The 18,730-nt window shown below is 41.8% G+C and overlaps 2 protein-coding genes across 5 annotated transcripts; one reads left to right on the top strand and one right to left on the bottom strand.

Moving 5' to 3' along the window:
• The first annotated feature begins 482 nt into the window (after positions 1–482).
• Positions 483–5,417, top strand: LOC105188083 (putative ATP-dependent RNA helicase DHX30). The gene is made up of 13 exons (XM_025298886.1): positions 483–595; positions 676–787; positions 871–948; positions 1,026–1,125; positions 1,418–1,797; positions 1,919–2,103; positions 2,191–3,204; positions 3,439–3,780; positions 3,892–4,136; positions 4,392–4,614; positions 4,703–4,889; positions 4,975–5,045; positions 5,129–5,417. Exons 1-13 carry the CDS (start codon positions 546–548, stop codon positions 5,340–5,342), a joined length of 3,201 nt encoding a protein of 1,066 aa, XP_025154671.1. The 5' UTR covers positions 483–545; the 3' UTR covers positions 5,343–5,417.
• Positions 5,418–5,976: 559 nt separating this feature from the next.
• On the bottom strand, positions 5,977–18,582 carry Syn2 (Syntrophin-like 2). 4 transcript variants are annotated; one of them, XM_025298905.1, is made up of 11 exons: positions 17,136–18,582; positions 16,266–16,573; positions 11,782–11,886; positions 11,469–11,667; positions 10,913–11,038; positions 10,643–10,798; positions 10,162–10,346; positions 9,882–10,040; positions 9,567–9,791; positions 9,024–9,227; positions 8,830–8,937 (listed from the first exon to the last, which is right to left on the bottom strand). In XM_025298905.1, exons 2-11 carry the CDS (start codon positions 16,326–16,328, stop codon positions 8,830–8,832), a joined length of 1,530 nt encoding a protein of 509 aa, XP_025154690.1. In that variant the 5' UTR covers positions 16,329–16,573; positions 17,136–18,582. The 4 variants fall into 4 exon arrangements, with proteins under 4 accessions (XP_011147650.1, XP_025154690.1, XP_025154695.1 ...); XM_025298910.1 differs by having other exon boundaries at positions 17,260–18,582; XM_011149349.3 differs by having other exon boundaries at positions 11,469–11,664; positions 17,136–18,580.
• Between the last annotated feature and the right edge of the window lie 148 nt (positions 18,583–18,730).

Genomic DNA, 18,730 nt, shown 5'->3' with positions numbered 1-18,730 from the left:
AATGTGATGAATTAGATGTTACAACACATATTAATTAGTTTTTAGCATGATTATTAAATATCCAGTTGTATTCCTTATATATCCTTTATTTGTTCTTGTATTTATTTTCTAGTATTTGTCTAATACAGAAATTACAGAGCGCTTGTTTTACGTTTCTATTGTATGATTGTAAAGAGAAGTCTAGTGCAAGCTTCTGCAAGTTTCGTGTGTAATAACAAAATTAACAAACATTTGTTTATAATGTATAATATTGCTACAAATATTAAGTTCCATTCATATTTCGTATTGTAATTCTAGTTGAGTGCCGATTTAACCGAAAGTAAATCACGAAACACAGAGGTTATATTCGAATCTAATTTAATCTAACTTAACCTAATCAACAATTAAAATACTTAAATAGTATTATCATCTATTTTTATTTATATTTTTAGATTGAACATATATATAGTATTCTTAACATATTTTGGAATTTATTTTTTCAGGAAACTGGTATCATACGTATATATATTTGTACCATATATTTTATTTGCAAGGAATACACAACAATGTCAGGAACATTTTTAGTATTTGCTAAACACAGATCAACATATAGATGGTATGTAGGCCTGCATATTCTTATAATATAAAATTTCTTCTACTGTTTAATATAATTTTACAATAAATATCTTTTTGTAGTATACAACAATGTTGTATTCCATATTTGTATAAAAATGTTAAAGACATGAATGTACATAGTGCAATGCAATACTGCACTTCTATAAAAGAGGAAAATAAGCATTTAAATAAGGTATGTTTAAAAGTATATTTTTCTAAATAAAATGTAATGAAAACAGTTTTGTTCAAATAAAAATATTTGTTTTGATATCATAGGTAAAAGACTTTGAATATGAGGATACGATAAACACAAATAACTTAGATATAAATACTAAATCAGGAAACATAAAAGGGGTAGGGAATATATATCAACAATTACAATAATAAATTTATATTATCAGATATAACACATCAAAAATTTTCATTAACAGCAATATATCGATGATCTGCCCAATGATATACATAATAAGGAAAATATTAATAGTTTCACATCCAATAAAATATTAAAGGATGATATTCTAATATCTAAAAGTATGTATATGGAATCTTTTTCAAGACTAAAAATGTTTCATGATCTAGAACAATCAGAAGCCATAAGATGATGAAACACCTGTAAGATAGTTATGTGAAATATTTGTTATTTCCACCTGATTTTTTTAACGAACTGTTATTAAATGTTATATATTGAAGGAAAGAATAGATCATATAAGTCGTGTGTAAAACAGTTACTTTCTGAGTTACAAGTATTCCTTTTTGCTTCAATTATTTGTCAGTTTATTTAGTTTAGCGATGAGTGTTCCTAAGTTTCTAATTCTAATTTCAGAACTGAAACGGTTGTACCAAGTACCAAAAAATTCCTTGCTGGAAATTTACAGGATGGTGTGTCAAGAACTAAATGATCAAACACTTTTAACTTCAAGTTACAAGCAAAATCATACTTCACAATTATGGGAGTTTACTTATAATATCAAGTGGCCAGAAACCATGTCTTTCACAGCAGTTAGTAGGACAAAGTCATTAGCTGACAAAACTGCAGCTTTGAAATGTTTAGAGTGGTTGGAAGTAAATCGCAAGTTAAAAAACGGCGTACCGATTATATACAGTAAGGAACAGATAAGGAATGTGCTATTAAAGCGCTACGAATTAAGAGTTGCCCCTGAAATTTTGGATAGCATGGAAAACTTGATTGAGACTTACAAAATGGTAATTGCCTGTGTCGCTGATTTATAATTTTCTGGTGTATAAACATTTCATTTCGATTTGAAAGATTTATATGTATCTATTGTATAATTTGATAATCAATATACCTATTCGTAACATTCAGAAAATAAAAATCCCGGCCGATTCTCCTACTTTTTCGTACAACGTGCGCACAATTGTGCCTGGCTACAATGCTTTTGGACATCCTGACGTAAATGTGAAAAGAGTTCAATATCGCAACCGACTATTGCAGAGTAGATTGGCAGAGAGATGCGTACGGAATAGTGATCTACCGATCTTCGAATTTAGGTAGTGCTTAAGCTGATTTATTTCATTCGTATAACTTGCAGTGTAATAACCGCATTCTAATCTGTATACGTGTCGCTTATTTTATAGGGACAAGATTCTTTCCATGTTAGAAAATAATCGAATTCTATTGATTGAAGGAGATACAGGATGCGGCAAAAGTACCCAAGTTCCTCAGTTTATATTGGATAGTTATACGCGTAATGGAAACGCCACCGATTGCAATATCTTGGTGTCGCAACCGCGTAGGATCTCGGCGATCTCTTTAGGAGATCGTGTTGCGTATGAGAGAAGAGAGATCCTGAAAGATGTCGTTGGTTACCAAGTGAGACTGGAGAATCAAACACCGCAGGAGCTCGGCAGGATAGTCTATTGCACCACGGGTATACTGCTGAAGAAGTTGCAGTGCTCTCCTGGTTTAGAAGGATGCTCGCATGTAATCTTGGACGAAGCGCATGAACGTTCTATCGACACCGACATGTTGATGATTCTGCTGAAGAGAGCACTCGATCTAAATCCCGACTTGAAGATTCTGGTCATGTCGGCGACCATAAACTCACATTTGTTTCAAGAGTACTTTGATTGCCCCGTCATCAAAGTACCCGGCAGACTATATCCCGTGGAAATGAACTTTCTGGAGGACATAGAAAACCTGCCAGATTTCGACAAGTACAAACCGTATTTGCGTCAAGTCAATGACAACAAGGAATCGATCTTGGTCGATTACGTGAAAATAATACAGACAATAAAATGGATTTCCGCGAACAAACCGCGCGGTACTATCTTGTGTTTCCTACCAGGATGGACTGAAATTTCGCAAGTGCAGAGAATGCTCGAGGACGACCCAATCTCTTGTTATAAACAATTGCTCTTGCCACTTCATTCGAAGAAGTCGCACAAAATACAACGGAGGATTTTTCAGGAAGTAGCCGACGACACGCGCAAGATTATTTTGGCGACGGATATCGCCGAAACTGGTATCACCATACCCGACGTGCGTTACGTCGTGGATACCGCTATACGAAGAGAGATACGATGGGACGATACGCAAGATTTACTGCGTGTGAGCAACGAATGGATCACCCAGGCGAACATTAAACAGAGGTGCTTACCGTTATAACATTACCATTATAACATTATATTCTTATTTAATATTGTTAAATCATAATATTTTTATTCAATATTATTTAACACATATATATATATATATATATATATATATATATAATTAGATATATATATATATAGCCTCATGATAATTATCTATATCACATAATAATCTTATAAAAAAAGTAGTAATTAATTATTGTGGATATTCGTTTGCTTATTCTCACACAGGAAAGGAAGAGCTGGCCGAGTTCAATCAGGTATTAGTTATCATTTGATCAAAAGATCAAAATACGACGATTTAAAAAAGTATCCGATTGCACAGATATTGTCTAGTTCGTTAGAAAAGATAATCCTCGAGAGTAAAACGTACATAAACGAAAAGGCGGAGGTCTTTTTTAGCGATTTTCTGGAACCGCCTGCTCCGAGCAGAGTACAGAAAGGGGTGAACTATCTGATAGAACTCGGAGCTCTGGACAACGAGGAAAATCTCACAGCTCTGGGCAAACGAATGATAATATTCTCGGCACATCCCAAGTTCAGTAAAGCATTGGTGTACTCCACTATTTTCAAGTGAGTTTAATTAACGATGCGTTTTGCACTCTGCGTACTCGCCAATCATCCTTCGATTGCCTTCTCCATTTTAACAACATTTAACAACATTTGTTTTTATTTTCACAATAGATGCATACATCCTGTTGTAACTATAACCAGCATCTTCTCCGGTGAAAACACTCTTTTCTCTGATATGTTGAGCGACAAGTCCAAAATGAGGACGAATAAAGCGACGTATCACCCGTCGAGCGACCACGTTGCAATGTCGTGGATCTTCAAAACGTGGTACGCGCACAATTCAGTGACATCGCGTTTTGCACAGAATTTCTGTACCGAAATGGATCTTCGACATAAGAGAATGAAGGTGTTATCCTGTAAGTGGCATCAATATGCTCGAACTTCCATTTTTATCAGCTGTTGTCTGGTAACTGTTTGGTACTGTGATTAAGCCATTCCTTTTCTTTGGAAATATTTCCTCCTATAAAAAAAATTGTATCGATATGTTGATCCTATAGACTTTACAAAAGTTCGTAGGATAAAGATTTATATGGACAATTCAGCTACGGAAATATTTCATTCCATCTATGCGAATCTGTCTACGTAAACAGTAAATTCGCTATTTGTTATAGCGTTACGGGAGTTATTTGTTCAACAGATGATCACGTGTCGCCTGTTGAGCAGTGATAACACGCACAATTACAACGCCGCCGACGATGTTGCGAATAAGTACGAGAATAACGACGAGCTAGTTCGAGCTATACTGTATGCTGCCACGCAGCAGTTGATCGAGCATAAGAATGTAGGATTTAAGAAAGGAATTGTGAGGACAGGCTTAAACGAGTTGCGAGTGCGGTAAAAAGAATTACACGTAACATATGTACAAACACTAGGTGCATTTGTACCGTATTAAATTGTAAGTTACCTAATCGCATCTTTACAGAGGCATGAAAGTCATCATTTCGGGGGATAGTGTCAATTACAAGCGCAAGGCTTGGCCGAGCCCGTACTTGACATATTTCTACAGTGAACACTGTAACATGAGGCAACGCATGGTGATTCGCGAGACGAGCATGGTGTCACCTCTGACAGTGTTACTTTTTAATCAGAAGAAAATTCAATGTCACAAGGTAATTGAAACGGTTTTATGATTGAGCTCTGTTTTCGCATAGTGAAAAATGTAGTACGATTATTATAATATACGTTGAATTTCAGCGAGACGACAGGACAGAACTGGAAATCGATATTAATAAACAGCATACTATCAACTTTTCTTGCGACAAAAGGTGAGAGTGTCTATTATATCTTATGTCCGTTTTCTTCTGCTGTATGTGTGTGTCAACCTGCATAAATGATTGATGTCTTTCAGAACCGCTGATACCCTCTTAAAATTTAGAGACCTTATGTGGTTTATGGTACAGCATTCGTTGGAGAAGCAGGGAGTCGAGTACGATGATTATGGATCGAGACTAATGTCATCATATAAAGATCAACTATTCGAGACTGTCGTGAAGGCTCTGAATAATTCGTCCGAATGTATAGAAGACATGACGAGACTAGACAATGACGAGACTAGACAATGACTCAAAGACAATGACGAGACTAGTGTATAATAAACTACGTTCTAATAATAATCCTCATATTTTATATGAAACTTATACAGAGTTGTTTCGATCTACCTTTAGTCTTACGTCATGATATTTGTAAAGGTGCAAAGCAGTGATACTTGCGTGTCACGTGAAAGGATAGGGCATACGGTAAAAGGAAGAAGTACAAGCGATTAAGCAGAAGGGCAAGTAATATTAAAGAGACAGAGAGAGGGAGGGGGAGAGAGAGAGAGAGAGAGAGAGAGAGAGAGACGCGCGAAATTTGTAACTTCTAACAATGATATATTTTAGAACATATTGTCAATGGGGGATAGACATTATAACAGATAAACTATATTTCGAAATATAAGATTCCGATGCTGATGTTAGCCGGCGCCGTGAGCTCGCTCTTCCATCCCGTATTGATATGCACGAATCATATGAAGGAAGAGAAAAGGATGAATTTAACGCAAACGAATCCGAACATGATATACGAGAACGAGATGTGGAGTTGCGAACGCTTAGCGAAAATAATCAGTTAAATATTTAGCGAGTTTGCAGCCCAAGTGCACTATATGTACAACTATTCTATTGCATGACTCATGGAATGAGCTGAATTCGGAGAGTTGTACAGACGAATTGTTTAGAAAAGAGAAATGTATATATATATTGTAGATACATATATTGGTAAATTAATATAACATATTGTGAATATATATATATATATATATATCGATAAATTAACATAATAACATTCACATAAGCACTCTAATTACGCAATAAATCGAATGTTGTAAGTCCTTAATTTAACAAATGTAAAACGCGCGATTAAATAAACGAATAATTTTTTAAACGTTAACAAAATATATCATATACTTAAGACCTCTCGACAATCTGCTGTGCAGAGAGAAAAAGAGAGAAAAAACAGTCTACACTTTCAATAAATGATCTAGACTTAATTGCGCTTTGGGTTTGCTCAGCTTCATTCCATACTCTCTTAACTAACTTATCTATATAATATAATTGTGCAGTTCTTGATAAGCTCCTAATCTTGAGTGCAGAAAATACTCAACGAGAGCGTTATGAAAAGTAAAACAAAAAAGAAAAAAACATTCAATATCGAAAATGAAGCAATCGCAACGAATTAAACATCGAGGCAGTACAAACGTATGATGGAAACTTATTTTCTGATTAATTTCAACCTTGTCTTAACGAAGACGCACGCTCAACAAACTCGTCGTTGGAATTATACTCTGCACTCAAGTTTAAGAGCGGATATATATATTTATATATATATTGATTAATTTCTTATTACACTACTACGATATATCTATGATCTCGTGAATGAAATTCAGAAATACGCAGACAGAGATACATTTTCTCACGATACATGCTGTTCATACAATGTTCAAACGGCAACGAGTGCATCGTAAAATGGCGGTATTACCTTTCCTTCTTCTTCTCTTTCATTGAATGAGAATTTAGGGTCTCGCGGTCGCGAGAAACGTGCGATATGATGAAACATCTTGGCCGTGATATCGCGCATAACACCCTGACACGCTTTAGACTAGAAAAGTACAATCGCCACTTGACCACGCTGTTTAATATAACAGAAGCGGATTTCCTTCTTTTTGTTTTTTACATTCTCTATGTTACTTTGTAGGCACTTTCTACGAGTAACCGGAGACTCTCAGGATACACGATGGAAATTAAAAGCCACGATACGGTCTCCTCGACGTTAAAATTAGTTTCGCGTTATCTATGCGACACAACACGTTCATGAGGGAGGGTGACGTTAGGCTGACATTGGAAAACGTGCAACTTTCTCGCGTATGCTATCGTTAATGATATTCATTCTGCCTTATACTTATTACTGTATATGCGCAGTTTCCTTATCGTACGTTTAAATACTACCGCCTTATCTGTGTATTTCTCCTAGTTGTTCGTTCATTATGGATTTATTGCTTTAAATCTAATTGCAAACCGATAAGATACTCAATATACAGGTGTTAACTCTAAATCGCTACAGCTAATGATTGGAAAGATATAATTGGTACACTCTCTGAAGACACACTATAGACCTGTTGAAATGCGTGAGACATGATTCAATATTCATTGTATATTAAATAAACTTTCCATGTACATCACAAGATTTTGTTGCAATTATAATCGAAACTACATCCGTACGAACGAATTTCGCAAATTGCCAGTTAAACGGTAAGTAAAAGCAGTCGCGCTTGATATACGGGAAAGTACACGAACGATCACGAGTGTTTCAGCAATTAGCTCGATACTGATGACGTTCACCCTTATGTAATTTGTAAAACTTATTATTGCCCCCATCGATAATACTGTATCGATAAACAAACTATTTCGATATCCGAGTTACGTCCGAGTGTGAGCCATCTAATTGTAGATTACAATTTTACTGCTATAGGGCTGTATAACTTGCCACTTCTCTTTAATGTTTTATCGCATTGGACGAATCAATACTGTGTTTCTTTTATTTTTACTCCAATCCAATCGCATTCCAAAGTATCCTTAAGATGCAAATCAGAATGTTTCTACTGAACTGCAACGGTTCTTCTCCATCGATACTCTACGTATGGATGCGCAATGATTCTCCACGCTGCCACGAGAAACGGAAATGTTGATGCCTCCGTTAATTTAGCTACTCCTTGTTCATGGTTTTTAAGGCACCTGATATACATGTACGGTATGCAATACAATACTTAAGTATATAAATAATCTCTTATGACTAAAAAAGAAAGAGAGAAAGAGAGAGGGAGAGAGATAGAACCGATTCGCCATCGTAACTTAAAAATCATGAACCGGCGCATTGGTCTTTCTATAAATTTCTATAATCTCAGATATACGACAGATATATCAACAAAGACGCGAAAAACCAAGAGATATACATCTGCGAAAAGGATATTTCGCACTGAAATATACTCTACCACATGTGTGGCGTTATAGTGTGTGCTACATACTAAATGCGTATAAAATCGTAAACACACGAGAGATTATGTCTCTCGAAAAAAAATTCAAAAAAAGATAAAATATGTATGTATAGCAAAAAAGAACAGACAACGTAATCGCATTGTTGTCGGGCAATCGTCCACAGATGTACGCTGCCGTTGCCCTGGAAACTTCCGCGCGCGAATTCTTACCTAAGATGCGTACAATACTATGATAGCCGTTAGATTCATATACGTACTAGTGAAATTGGCTTGGTAGGATGAGTAGAGTAGTACCGCTTTGCGTGATTTTCATAGGTAAACGATAAAAATACCTTTTGGATGTATTGACTAGTTTCTGTCATCTTTTCCACTTCCGCCGAACGCGACGGACTTGTCTCAGTTTTTTGTTTCTTTAGCGCACACGTTCTATCTAATATCCGTACAACGACAACAGAACACAAGATCTGATCCACTTGGTGATTCATCGGCAATAACGTTCAATATTATATCTATGTTACATCTCTTTACGGAGTGGTCGACGTTAAAAATGTAGGGTCTACCGCGGCCACCTTCGCCGTCAGAAACGCATGCATGCAGAATAACAAGTTTTGCAACTGGGAACACTCCAATTCCTGTCGAACATATGTGAAGGAGAAAAGTTAGAGCGCCGGTAATCGGTAACCTCTCGATCGTATCACGCAGGAAACGTGAGCCTCACCTTTGTTTCGATAGTGATGCTGTCCGGTTCTTGGAAGTGCAATTTGAGCCTGCTCTTACCGTCGTCACTGGATCCTCTCAATTGGGAGAATTTGTAGCGCCACGCAATTTCTCCAATTCCCTCGTAAGACAACGTGAAACCCTGAGTCCATTCCAACGTTAGACCGGCGCTTCTGCTGTTGAACGTTACTGGGAAGGTTTTGCTCTACAACGGAAGAAGGAATACGTTAGAAAGAGCAAAACTTTAAATATGAAGAAAAATATTAGATAAGAAAAGCGAATACTCGATTTACTTTCCTTCTTTTAAATAAAGATTATCTTCAACAAAGAATATTTCTTTTTGTAATAGCCTTAAAATGCATTCAAAACAAATTTTAGAAAGACTCATTATCACATATGTATTTAAAAGAAGAATTCACCCTCTCCTCACAGGAATGCTTGATAAAACTTGTACTCTATATATGAAGTAAGTCGAAATTTTGTTTTTTGTATAAATTTAAAATAAATTTTTGTTTTATATAAATTTCACGGATTGCATGTTCACCTTTAGATACGTGACAGCTGAACATATAGCGGTATGCCAGGCCGCTTCGACCCGCAGCAGTTCTTGTCTGGTCTCGACGCTCAAGTAACGCGGCGGTTTCCCCGGGCTCTGCGCCAGGAAGCAGTGCTGCCTCTCGTCCACATTCTCCGACTCCCGCATTACGCGAAACATCGTCTGATAAACCTTGAAGGTTAACGCGCAGCGTGACCAGTCACCTATATTGCACTGAAAGCGAGGAACGACATTAGGACAACGGAACGAGCTGACAAAGCTTTAGGAGACTTGAGAACGAAGCGATAAAGTCGCAACTCTTACCGGCGGTGTCTCGAATAGCAACAGGTCCGGTCCTTTCAACGCTAAGAATCTCGGTCTGTAACTCTGCCACGGCTGATTGCTGTTGCTCACTGCCTCGTTCACCCAGCCCATGTATTCTATGCGCTCGCCAACGCCGAAATTACGATTGTACAGCTTCATCTGCAATCAATTGCAAATTTGACTCACAAAACGCTATTCTTCATCGAATCACGGATTCATCGGCAGAATTCGACAAGGACCTGACGATACGTCATGCGATTGATCGTAATAATGGTGTCACCTGTAAATGCGTCAATCCTGTAATATTATCGGTTATATATTTTAACCATTGGCTAAGAATAGCGCTGTCATCGCAATGTATCACGCCTGTACGCGCGCCGTTGAGACCTCTCACTTCGAATGCGTTCCTCCTTAGCTTATCGGTGCCGAATATATATCTCGTCACATACGCCATCATCAGCGGGACTGGAACGTAATGTTAAAGCGTTAATGAATTGCACTGGACGACGAATACGAGTTACGAAAAAGACTTATCAAGCTTTCGGAGACGTAGCGACAAGAAATAATAAATAAAATGAGCCAGAATTCGTCGTGCGACACAATCTAACAATTAAGACACGTGAGTTAAACAATGCTTAACTCGTAGAATATTTGATAATATTTCAGCACTGAGAATTGAGTTTAATATATCTTATTCGCAAACGAAATAAGCTGGCTCTCGCTGGCTTATTTGAAATTTGTCGGGACACGAGTTTTGTTACCTGTAATGACGTCCACCCATCTCTTGTACTGCATCGAAGTGGAAGATGCGTTCGAGCTCTGTCGACTGTGGCTGCACCGAGGACTGCCACCTTGTCTGTTGGGCGATATCCATCCGTCTTCCGTATTGGCCACGTTATCCAGCTTCTCTTCTTTCTCTGTCGAAGGATCGTGAGAGGATATGAGAGAGAGAGAGAGAGAGAAAGAATAATAGAAAATCGTCATTTTACACAGCGATGGTGTTTTCGCGCTGATATAAAGCTTTATCGTACCATTCTTCTGCAAGAACGGCTTGGCGGCTCGATAATGCTTGACCGTTAGAACCACTATGTCACCGGCGTTCCTCAGGATGTTAACAGCATCGTCGTGGTTGCACGCCGTGATATATTCTCCGTTCACTATAAGTTCATTGCACGGATCACGGTAGGTAATTTTAATAAATTTTCAACATTGTGCCGCGGGCAGAGTAACGGTGTGGTAGCGGAGGGGGGAAGGACCGATTGTTACAGGTGGTACAATACGGTGCCGGTATTAAGTTTGTTTCAATAGGAGGCGAGCTCCGGCAAGAGAAGTAGGAATCGAAATCAATACTCATTAACTGTACCGCTCAACTATCGTCAAACTGTCCGCGTCACGTTACATTGGGATCGAGGATGCGAATAAACGAGGAACGAGTGCTCTCCGACGACATATCGCAACATCTGATCTGAGAATAATATAATTTCGGATGCAATTAAGCTGATGAAACGTTCCGATGCTACTGACGTTACGAGTACAACGGCGCAGCTAAACCACACATGCGTCGTATAAGCTTCATCCCGAAGATACCTTTGATAATTGCGTCCCCCACAAAAAGCTGGCCACATTGGTCGGCAGCCTGACCTTTGTAGATCCTGGATATGAGTACAGGAAGCTTATGTTCCGCACCGCCCTTTATACTGAGCCCGAGACCTCCGACCTTTGACCTAGTGATCTGCACCATGCGCTCCTTCGCGTCTAAAGGTGGCTTATTGTGATTCGCTGCCTGCTAAAAATGCGTTCTTGTCTTTGACACATTTCATAAGCGCGCTGATCGATGAAACGCCGGCTGTCGGCGGCGCGATCGGTCAGCAACAACGAGATTCAACGAGCGGCACTTTACCTCCAGGTCCTCTCGCTGGAGCTTCAGTACCTCCATAGACAGGTGCAAACGCATCGGCACAGGCTTGCTCTTCCCATCGCTGACCGTCACCATCCCCGTCCGTACCTGTCAACAATCATCTGTCAACAATTCTTGCTGACAAAGACTTTTCATTTCATTCGTTTCATCAACATTAACAATCGCTCGCTCGATCGGCGTTACATTAGCATACAATGTTGTGTCTGCCACTTTCTAAATAAAAGAAGAAAATCGATACAAGTGAATTGTGCAGATATGAAAACAAAATATTGTAAGGATAAAGAACAATTTTATAGAGATAAAAATTAATATCGTAGGTGCGAGAATAAATGTTGTGCAGAGGTAAAGCGTCGCGGAAAATAGGAATGTTCTATAAAACTTTGATCTAGAATCGACAACAAGATGAGAGAGGCCACGGGGTCAAGAAGAAAGCGGAATGAAAGCGCTATTTCGGACTTCTGAAAAGCTCTCGATGCGGAAGTACTCTGAAGATTAAAGAAAACGAGCCCGTGCCGTCGTTCCGATGCCAATACTAACGAGAGACCTGCATATTGACTGATCGCGCGCGAGCTGTGCGCCGTGCCGGAAAGGCATCGCACAGCGAAAACATGCATTTATGCATGAAGCCTGAGCGACCGTTTCGGCTCGTAAATAAATTCTTAATTGAATGTTCGCGTTCTATCGAGTTACGGCGGATCCTGCCTAATTATTTCCAACGGAGTTATCATCATTACGTCAGCTTCCGCTCGTTCGTCGGACGGTACGAGCGTGTGATGAGACACGACATAAAGCACCCGTTACATTTGATCCACGATAGGTCGTGTAATTAATTCGCATTTGTTAACCCGCCGTTATGATTCGATAATAACCGCGTGCTCTCGCTCCTCCCGCTGCGCGGGAGATATTCAGCGTGGATTTTTCCGATGACGACAGCGATTCGTTTCGTTTAATTAATCGATTTTTCCATCCACGATGCGCGCGAGCCGAGTCGAAACCTACCTAAATTACACGGTCGCGATTCAATTCCGCCGCTTCTTCCTCGGCGATAAGCTGCAGGCCGGGAAGAAAAAAGGTAGTGAATTATCCAGAGAGTCTGGCGCGCGCGTTATTTGCAGATTACACCGCGATATCGCGCGGCACGTACGCGGAGAGACTTTTCCGGCGTGCAGGTTCCTTGACCGAAGAGCAGCAGCACGACGCGAAGTCGATTGCTCTCTCGCGATGTGCGCGAAAATGTCGGTGGCGCCTAGGCGTAAATATCGCGGAAGTTTCCGCGAAATTTTCTCGTATTTGCATCGGAGCGTGTAACTATACGGACCTCCGGATCTCCGCGGCCGATAAAATACGACCGAGGTTTTCGTAAACGTAAAACGCAATTTCACGGCAATTTGCATGCCATGAATATGAAAACTCGAATCCGCCGACACGTGTAAAGTAAGTCGACGAGCGTATGCCGAGCGTCGCGAGCGAGCGGGAGAGTCGATGCCGCGAGCATTCCGTCAAAGAAAATCACGCTTGATTGGCCGTGAGAGAAGTCGCCAAATTGGCCAGATCGGGACGCGAGAATGTGTGCATTGAGTGACAATCGGGACGTGACCGAGCAAATGAGATTTTCGGGTCGTTAAATCGGCGACAACGGCGACAAACGTAGAGAGCGCGATATTCTCGCGGAGATGAGTCGCGCGTGCTCTCGTTACACTTTTAACGCTGTGTATTTTTAGTAAAACAGATCCGCGGGCGGACGAATTCATCCGTCATTCACGTCACGGATTCATCATCATTTAGCGTCGTTAACAATGCGACCGTTCCAATTAATCCTACGTCGATTCGATCGTTGAAACGGACGCGTGACGGCCTGACTATTCTCGAGGCCCCGAGGGCGACGAGGGGGCGGCGCGCGAGGAGCGAAAACGAATTCCCAGATTCTGTGCTTGTGCAAAATTGAACGGGTCGAAGGAACGATCGACGAGCGGCCAATTTCGATAGCCGAGACTATCGAGCATCGCGTTATCGTTGCATCGCGCTTTCCGGCACATCCGGTGAATTCACAGCGCGTCGAATATCATCGTGTTTCGCGCACCACGGCTCTCTCTCTCTCTCTCTCTCTCTCTCTCTCTCTCTCTCTCGTGTTCTCGACTTTTTCCGTAATAGCAATCTTCGATGTTCGGGCAGAGTGGTAGCGCGAAAATAATCGATGCCATTCGTACCGCGTTTTCTCTTTCTTTCTCTCTCTCTCTCTCTCTCGCTTGCTTTTCTCTGCTGCAAAAACGAACGGAACATCCAGTTGTGCACGGTCGCGGAGCGTAAACTTCGTTGTGTAATAACGAACCATTGTTGTTTTCGCGAAACCTCCAATACGACAATATCCCCGTTTTTCCGTAGAGAGATAAAGACGAGCTTCGCATGCTACAACGATACGTAATACGATATTAACGCATATTATTAATGTAAAAGCGACTCGGCGTTTCCTTCCGCTGCTGTGAGTTTCGGATTTGTTCTTTCTTTCTGATTTTCTACATTCGAAACGGAAAAGGGGATTACTTGAACTTCACTTTGCTTTGAATAACATTCACGGGCAGGGTCTACCGGGTCGATTCCGCCAACACCGTTTGGCGTTGATCCCAAGTCAACTATATCGCCCCGCCGTTGCCTGTGTCGCAGCTAATGCTGCGATTTAGGGGGAAACGGGAAATCGATTGAACCGCGATCGATTGCGGAGAGGATGCTCCGCGAAAACAACGAGCGACACCAGCCTGGCTGTTGGCGCGAAACTTTGCCCATTTTTCAACGGCAATCGGCGAATCGTCGGCCGTTTAGGTCGGATTAACGACGTTACACGGTTCGATCGGGAACATTTGCCGCACCTGCGAACTGGGAATTTCGCCCCGAAATGATGAAACATGCCAGCAGCGAGACGATATGAAAAATCGCGAGAATACGTTGAATAAGGACGCACATGCTCGCTCGCTCTCTCGGAAAATCTCGGACGGCGAGATTTACACCTTCGAATTTTTCGACGTTTTGGACATCCAGACTTTCCAGCGTGAATCGCGCTTTTAGCTGATCGAATTTCGACATAACCGAAACGTCGGGAAAGTCGTTCGAATGAGAACACGTTCCGCGGCCGGAAAGTATCTCCTTTTGATCGCTTTTGAATGCTCCGTATTAAGCTGGATTCTCGTTATTCATTTAAGCTGCGGCAGACCGGACACCGTGAATCCTCCGTCGACACATTCATCGTTACTTTCGCATTGGACTCGTTGCATCTCGATCCTACGTCTGACATTCAAAAATTACTATTAAAATAATATAATATCTTATTAAGAAGAGAGAGAGAGAGAGAGAGAGAGAGAAAAAAGAAAAATGATCTACGGGCTTTTGTACGCCGCAGTCTTAACCTGACACGTCCGTAAGTATCCCTTGCAACCGACAAGGCTATCTCGGCTTCGTCGCTTCGTCAGAGACGACGTATTGCGTGCATCTGTTCGGAGTGAAGCGCAATTACATGCAGCGTGGCTGCCGACTGTAATACACCGCAGTCGCATACAGCTCTCTTGACCTTTCGCTCGCCGTTATCGTATGCAAAAACACACGACATCGTGGACGTCGCTTGCACGGCGCGTACCTAGCGGTGAGCACGAACGTACCTGAAAGCTGTGATCAATGTCAGTGAAACGCTCAGTATGGGCGAGCGTGAGCCGAAAGCAGAGGAAGAGATGAAGTCGCGCTGCTTTCGCGCCGCGAAAAGAAACGGCGGGGCTGGAAAGTATACATCGCGAGGGAGAATCGCCGACACTCACTCGCGTCGCGATGTCTCTCCCCGCGAAAGCGGATGCACCGGCCAGCAGCGCGACAATGCATCCGCGATTCTACAGACTATCCTGGAATACCCATCGTTCATCCGCGCTACGAAACATATCCGGGATGATTATGCACGCGTGCTGCGCGTGACGGTTGAATGCAGACGCGGAATGATAATTTCGTTCCCGATACTGGCGGAGATGAGAGGAGGATTCGCTTCCTGTCATTATACGCTCGCTCTGGACTTAACTTTGAACGAGAGTGTCGTTACATTGTCGCTGCGCAGGTACAATAGGCGACGAAAAAGATGCGCGACGAGACGACGTGACGACACCGTCGCGAAGAGTTGCTGAACAGGTCCGTTGTTGATCCCGCCTTTTACCTCTTTCGGGAATCAATTTACTCAACTCGGAAGAAAACCTGACCTATCGATAAGTCGACTTATCGAGACAATTTTATATCCGATAAGTGACAATCATGTGACTAGACTTCTCTTTTCCCCGTGAAACCTCGCAGTGAATATTAGCCTACCTAATGACATTCGTTGCACTTTCGTCGACGATGTTTGATGGATGAAGGAAAAATTGGTCGTATCTGAGATCCGTCAGTCAGCCTTGAAGAGGTTAACGTAAGTAACGAGAAGGAAAGGGGAAAAAGTCACGTACTTTCAGCTTCTGGTCAATCTTCTCCTCAATCGGAGTGCTCATCTTCGTCGCGTTGATTCTCATTATTCTCGTGCGCGATCAGTGGATGTCCTCGAGCGCGTGTCCTCGAGCGCGGAGACGTCGTTGGCGACGATGACGCTGCTGCTGCTGGCCTCGACGACGAGGCTCACGAATACTGCCGACATCGGCGCGCACACACTATCGCGGCACCGGGAGGTTGTCCCTCACGGCGACGACGGCGACGGCGACGGCGACGGCGGAGGTAGCGGCGACGACGCGGCGACCACGACGGATCTTCATGGCTTTCCCTGCGGTCGAGAAGCAGCCGCACGAAGTTAGACGAAGCGATAGTGAAAGAGAAAGAGCAAGAGAGAAGAAGAGAGTAAAGCTTCGCGACGTCGGAGCGGCAGCGAAACATTTCAACCGTACGACAACACCGGTGCGAGCGTGCCTGCAGGCGCGCGAAAAGCATCCTTACAACCTCGCCGAGAGTGCTTCTCGACGAGGCGACGATGTTCTTTCGCGTGCCTGACAGCGTCGAGGTCGAGGATCGAAGCCCTCATCGCAGTGGAATTTGATTTGCCGACCTCGGCAAGTTCAGGCCGTCATGTCAGTAATGTCATGCGCGCGCGGGGAAGATTCCCCACGTTCCCCGCTGCCACGACGACGACCGACGTCGCGATCCTTGAGCGCGTACTCGCCGATACACCGGCGATTGAATTCACAAAGCGCGACTTCCTCGGGAAGATAGACCACGACGCGTCTGTGTCCCCCCGTGTCGTCCGCTCGCGACGACGATCGACGCGTGAAAAATGCACAACTCTTCTCGTCCCTCCGACTTGTGTGACAGCGGAGGAACTCCGAGCTCACCTAAATTTGCAATTTCACTCTGAAATATGTTACCACCGGTCTCGGTCGCGTCTAACCAGGAGAGACGTGCAGGCAGGGTTAATAAACGAGCCCGGGTCCGGGATTTTGCTCCAGGCGGCCCTACCTGTGCTACGCGGTCGGAGGATGGAGGATTCGTTTAGGCTGAAGACCGCTGCTAATCGACGATTGCTCGAAGTCACGGCTCGAGAGAGCGAAACGACGCGACGCGAGCCGATGAGACGGGACGGGACGGGACGCTCCCGGGCGGCGGAGGCGACCGGGAACCTAGCACGGGCAAGAGCGAACTACCGTGTAAGCTGGAGCTGGAGTCGACCGGCACCCACATACATCTCGCAACCGAAAGCCGCGGCGCATCGATTCGCGCAGGGCACAAGTGGAGTGAAGTCAAGCGTGGATCAAAGCACCGTCGCGGCTCGCTCCGCGCGGCGCTAATTTCGTGCCGCGATGTTGCCTACTTCTGCGCCAACCTCGTTCGCGGCCGAGTTCAGCGCGGCGGGTTATTTCAAGATCACTTGATGCCGTTGTAATTCGATTTTCGATATTTGATCGGTCAGATTCTAATTAGCGTATTAGCACCATTAGCGTCGTCTGCTTTTAGATAGTCGGAGCTATCGCTCCATTCGCTCGGGTACTAAAATCCCTTTCCGTTTTTACTTTCTTTTTATATTACGAGAGAATTACGGATATTCAACATGTGGAGGAGCACACGATGTCTGAATCGGAGCGGAATAAAACACTAGCTGATATCGAAATTGTATATTGTATTTTACATAACTGCGCGTAAACATTCCACGAAGGATAAATATTATTCATAAGATATCCGAAAGCGTACATACGTTTCTTTTTTTATTCTTGCGAGTATTTCGTGTAAATTGACTTATCAGACGATGTAATTAACAATATCACACGTAACGTGGTCTCGTTAATTGAACTGTTTTCGCGACTGGTGTAGAAACCTTTACACATGTCGCAAAATAAAAAATACATCACTATATATTTGATACAAAACTAATAACATATGAAAAATAGTATTGTATTTAAATAATAAATTGTCTAACTTTCGCTGTAATCATTTCTATTATTCTGAGGTCCTTGGAACATTGTCGTATTAAAATATAATATCACATGTAGATTATGTAATATCAAATACTTATACCAATTATTAAGCACTCTAAAATTTGTAGAATCTTTATAAAGAATTTCAGAATGATCAATTTATATACAAGTTTTAAGACAAAAACAGGAAACATGTTTTTATCGAATCACAATTAGATAGCACTCTGCACATGAATTGGCAAAAATTCTTCTATCTACTTATTCATTCTTTCTTTAGTCTATCCTTTTGTTTTTGTCTTGTTAATTAGATATTCCTAATATATTTACTTATTTTAATTTGTATAAAGTACCTAATTGTATTTAACAATAAATCATTAAAGGATTTAAAAAATATAATTAATTATATCTATATTTACAAAAAATATAGTTTTCCCGCGGGCAGAAAGAAAATATGACAGCGAATTTTTGTAAATTCATTAAATGATTAATCGTATTTATTTAAGAAAGAAAAATAATTT

This window comes from Harpegnathos saltator, unplaced genomic scaffold (genome assembly GCF_003227715.2).
Source record: "Harpegnathos saltator strain DR-91 unplaced genomic scaffold, Hsal_v8.6 scaffold103, whole genome shotgun sequence".
NCBI classification, from domain to species: Eukaryota; Metazoa; Arthropoda; class Insecta; order Hymenoptera; family Formicidae; genus Harpegnathos; species Harpegnathos saltator.
This window is presented reverse-complemented; position numbering and strand designations above follow the sequence as displayed.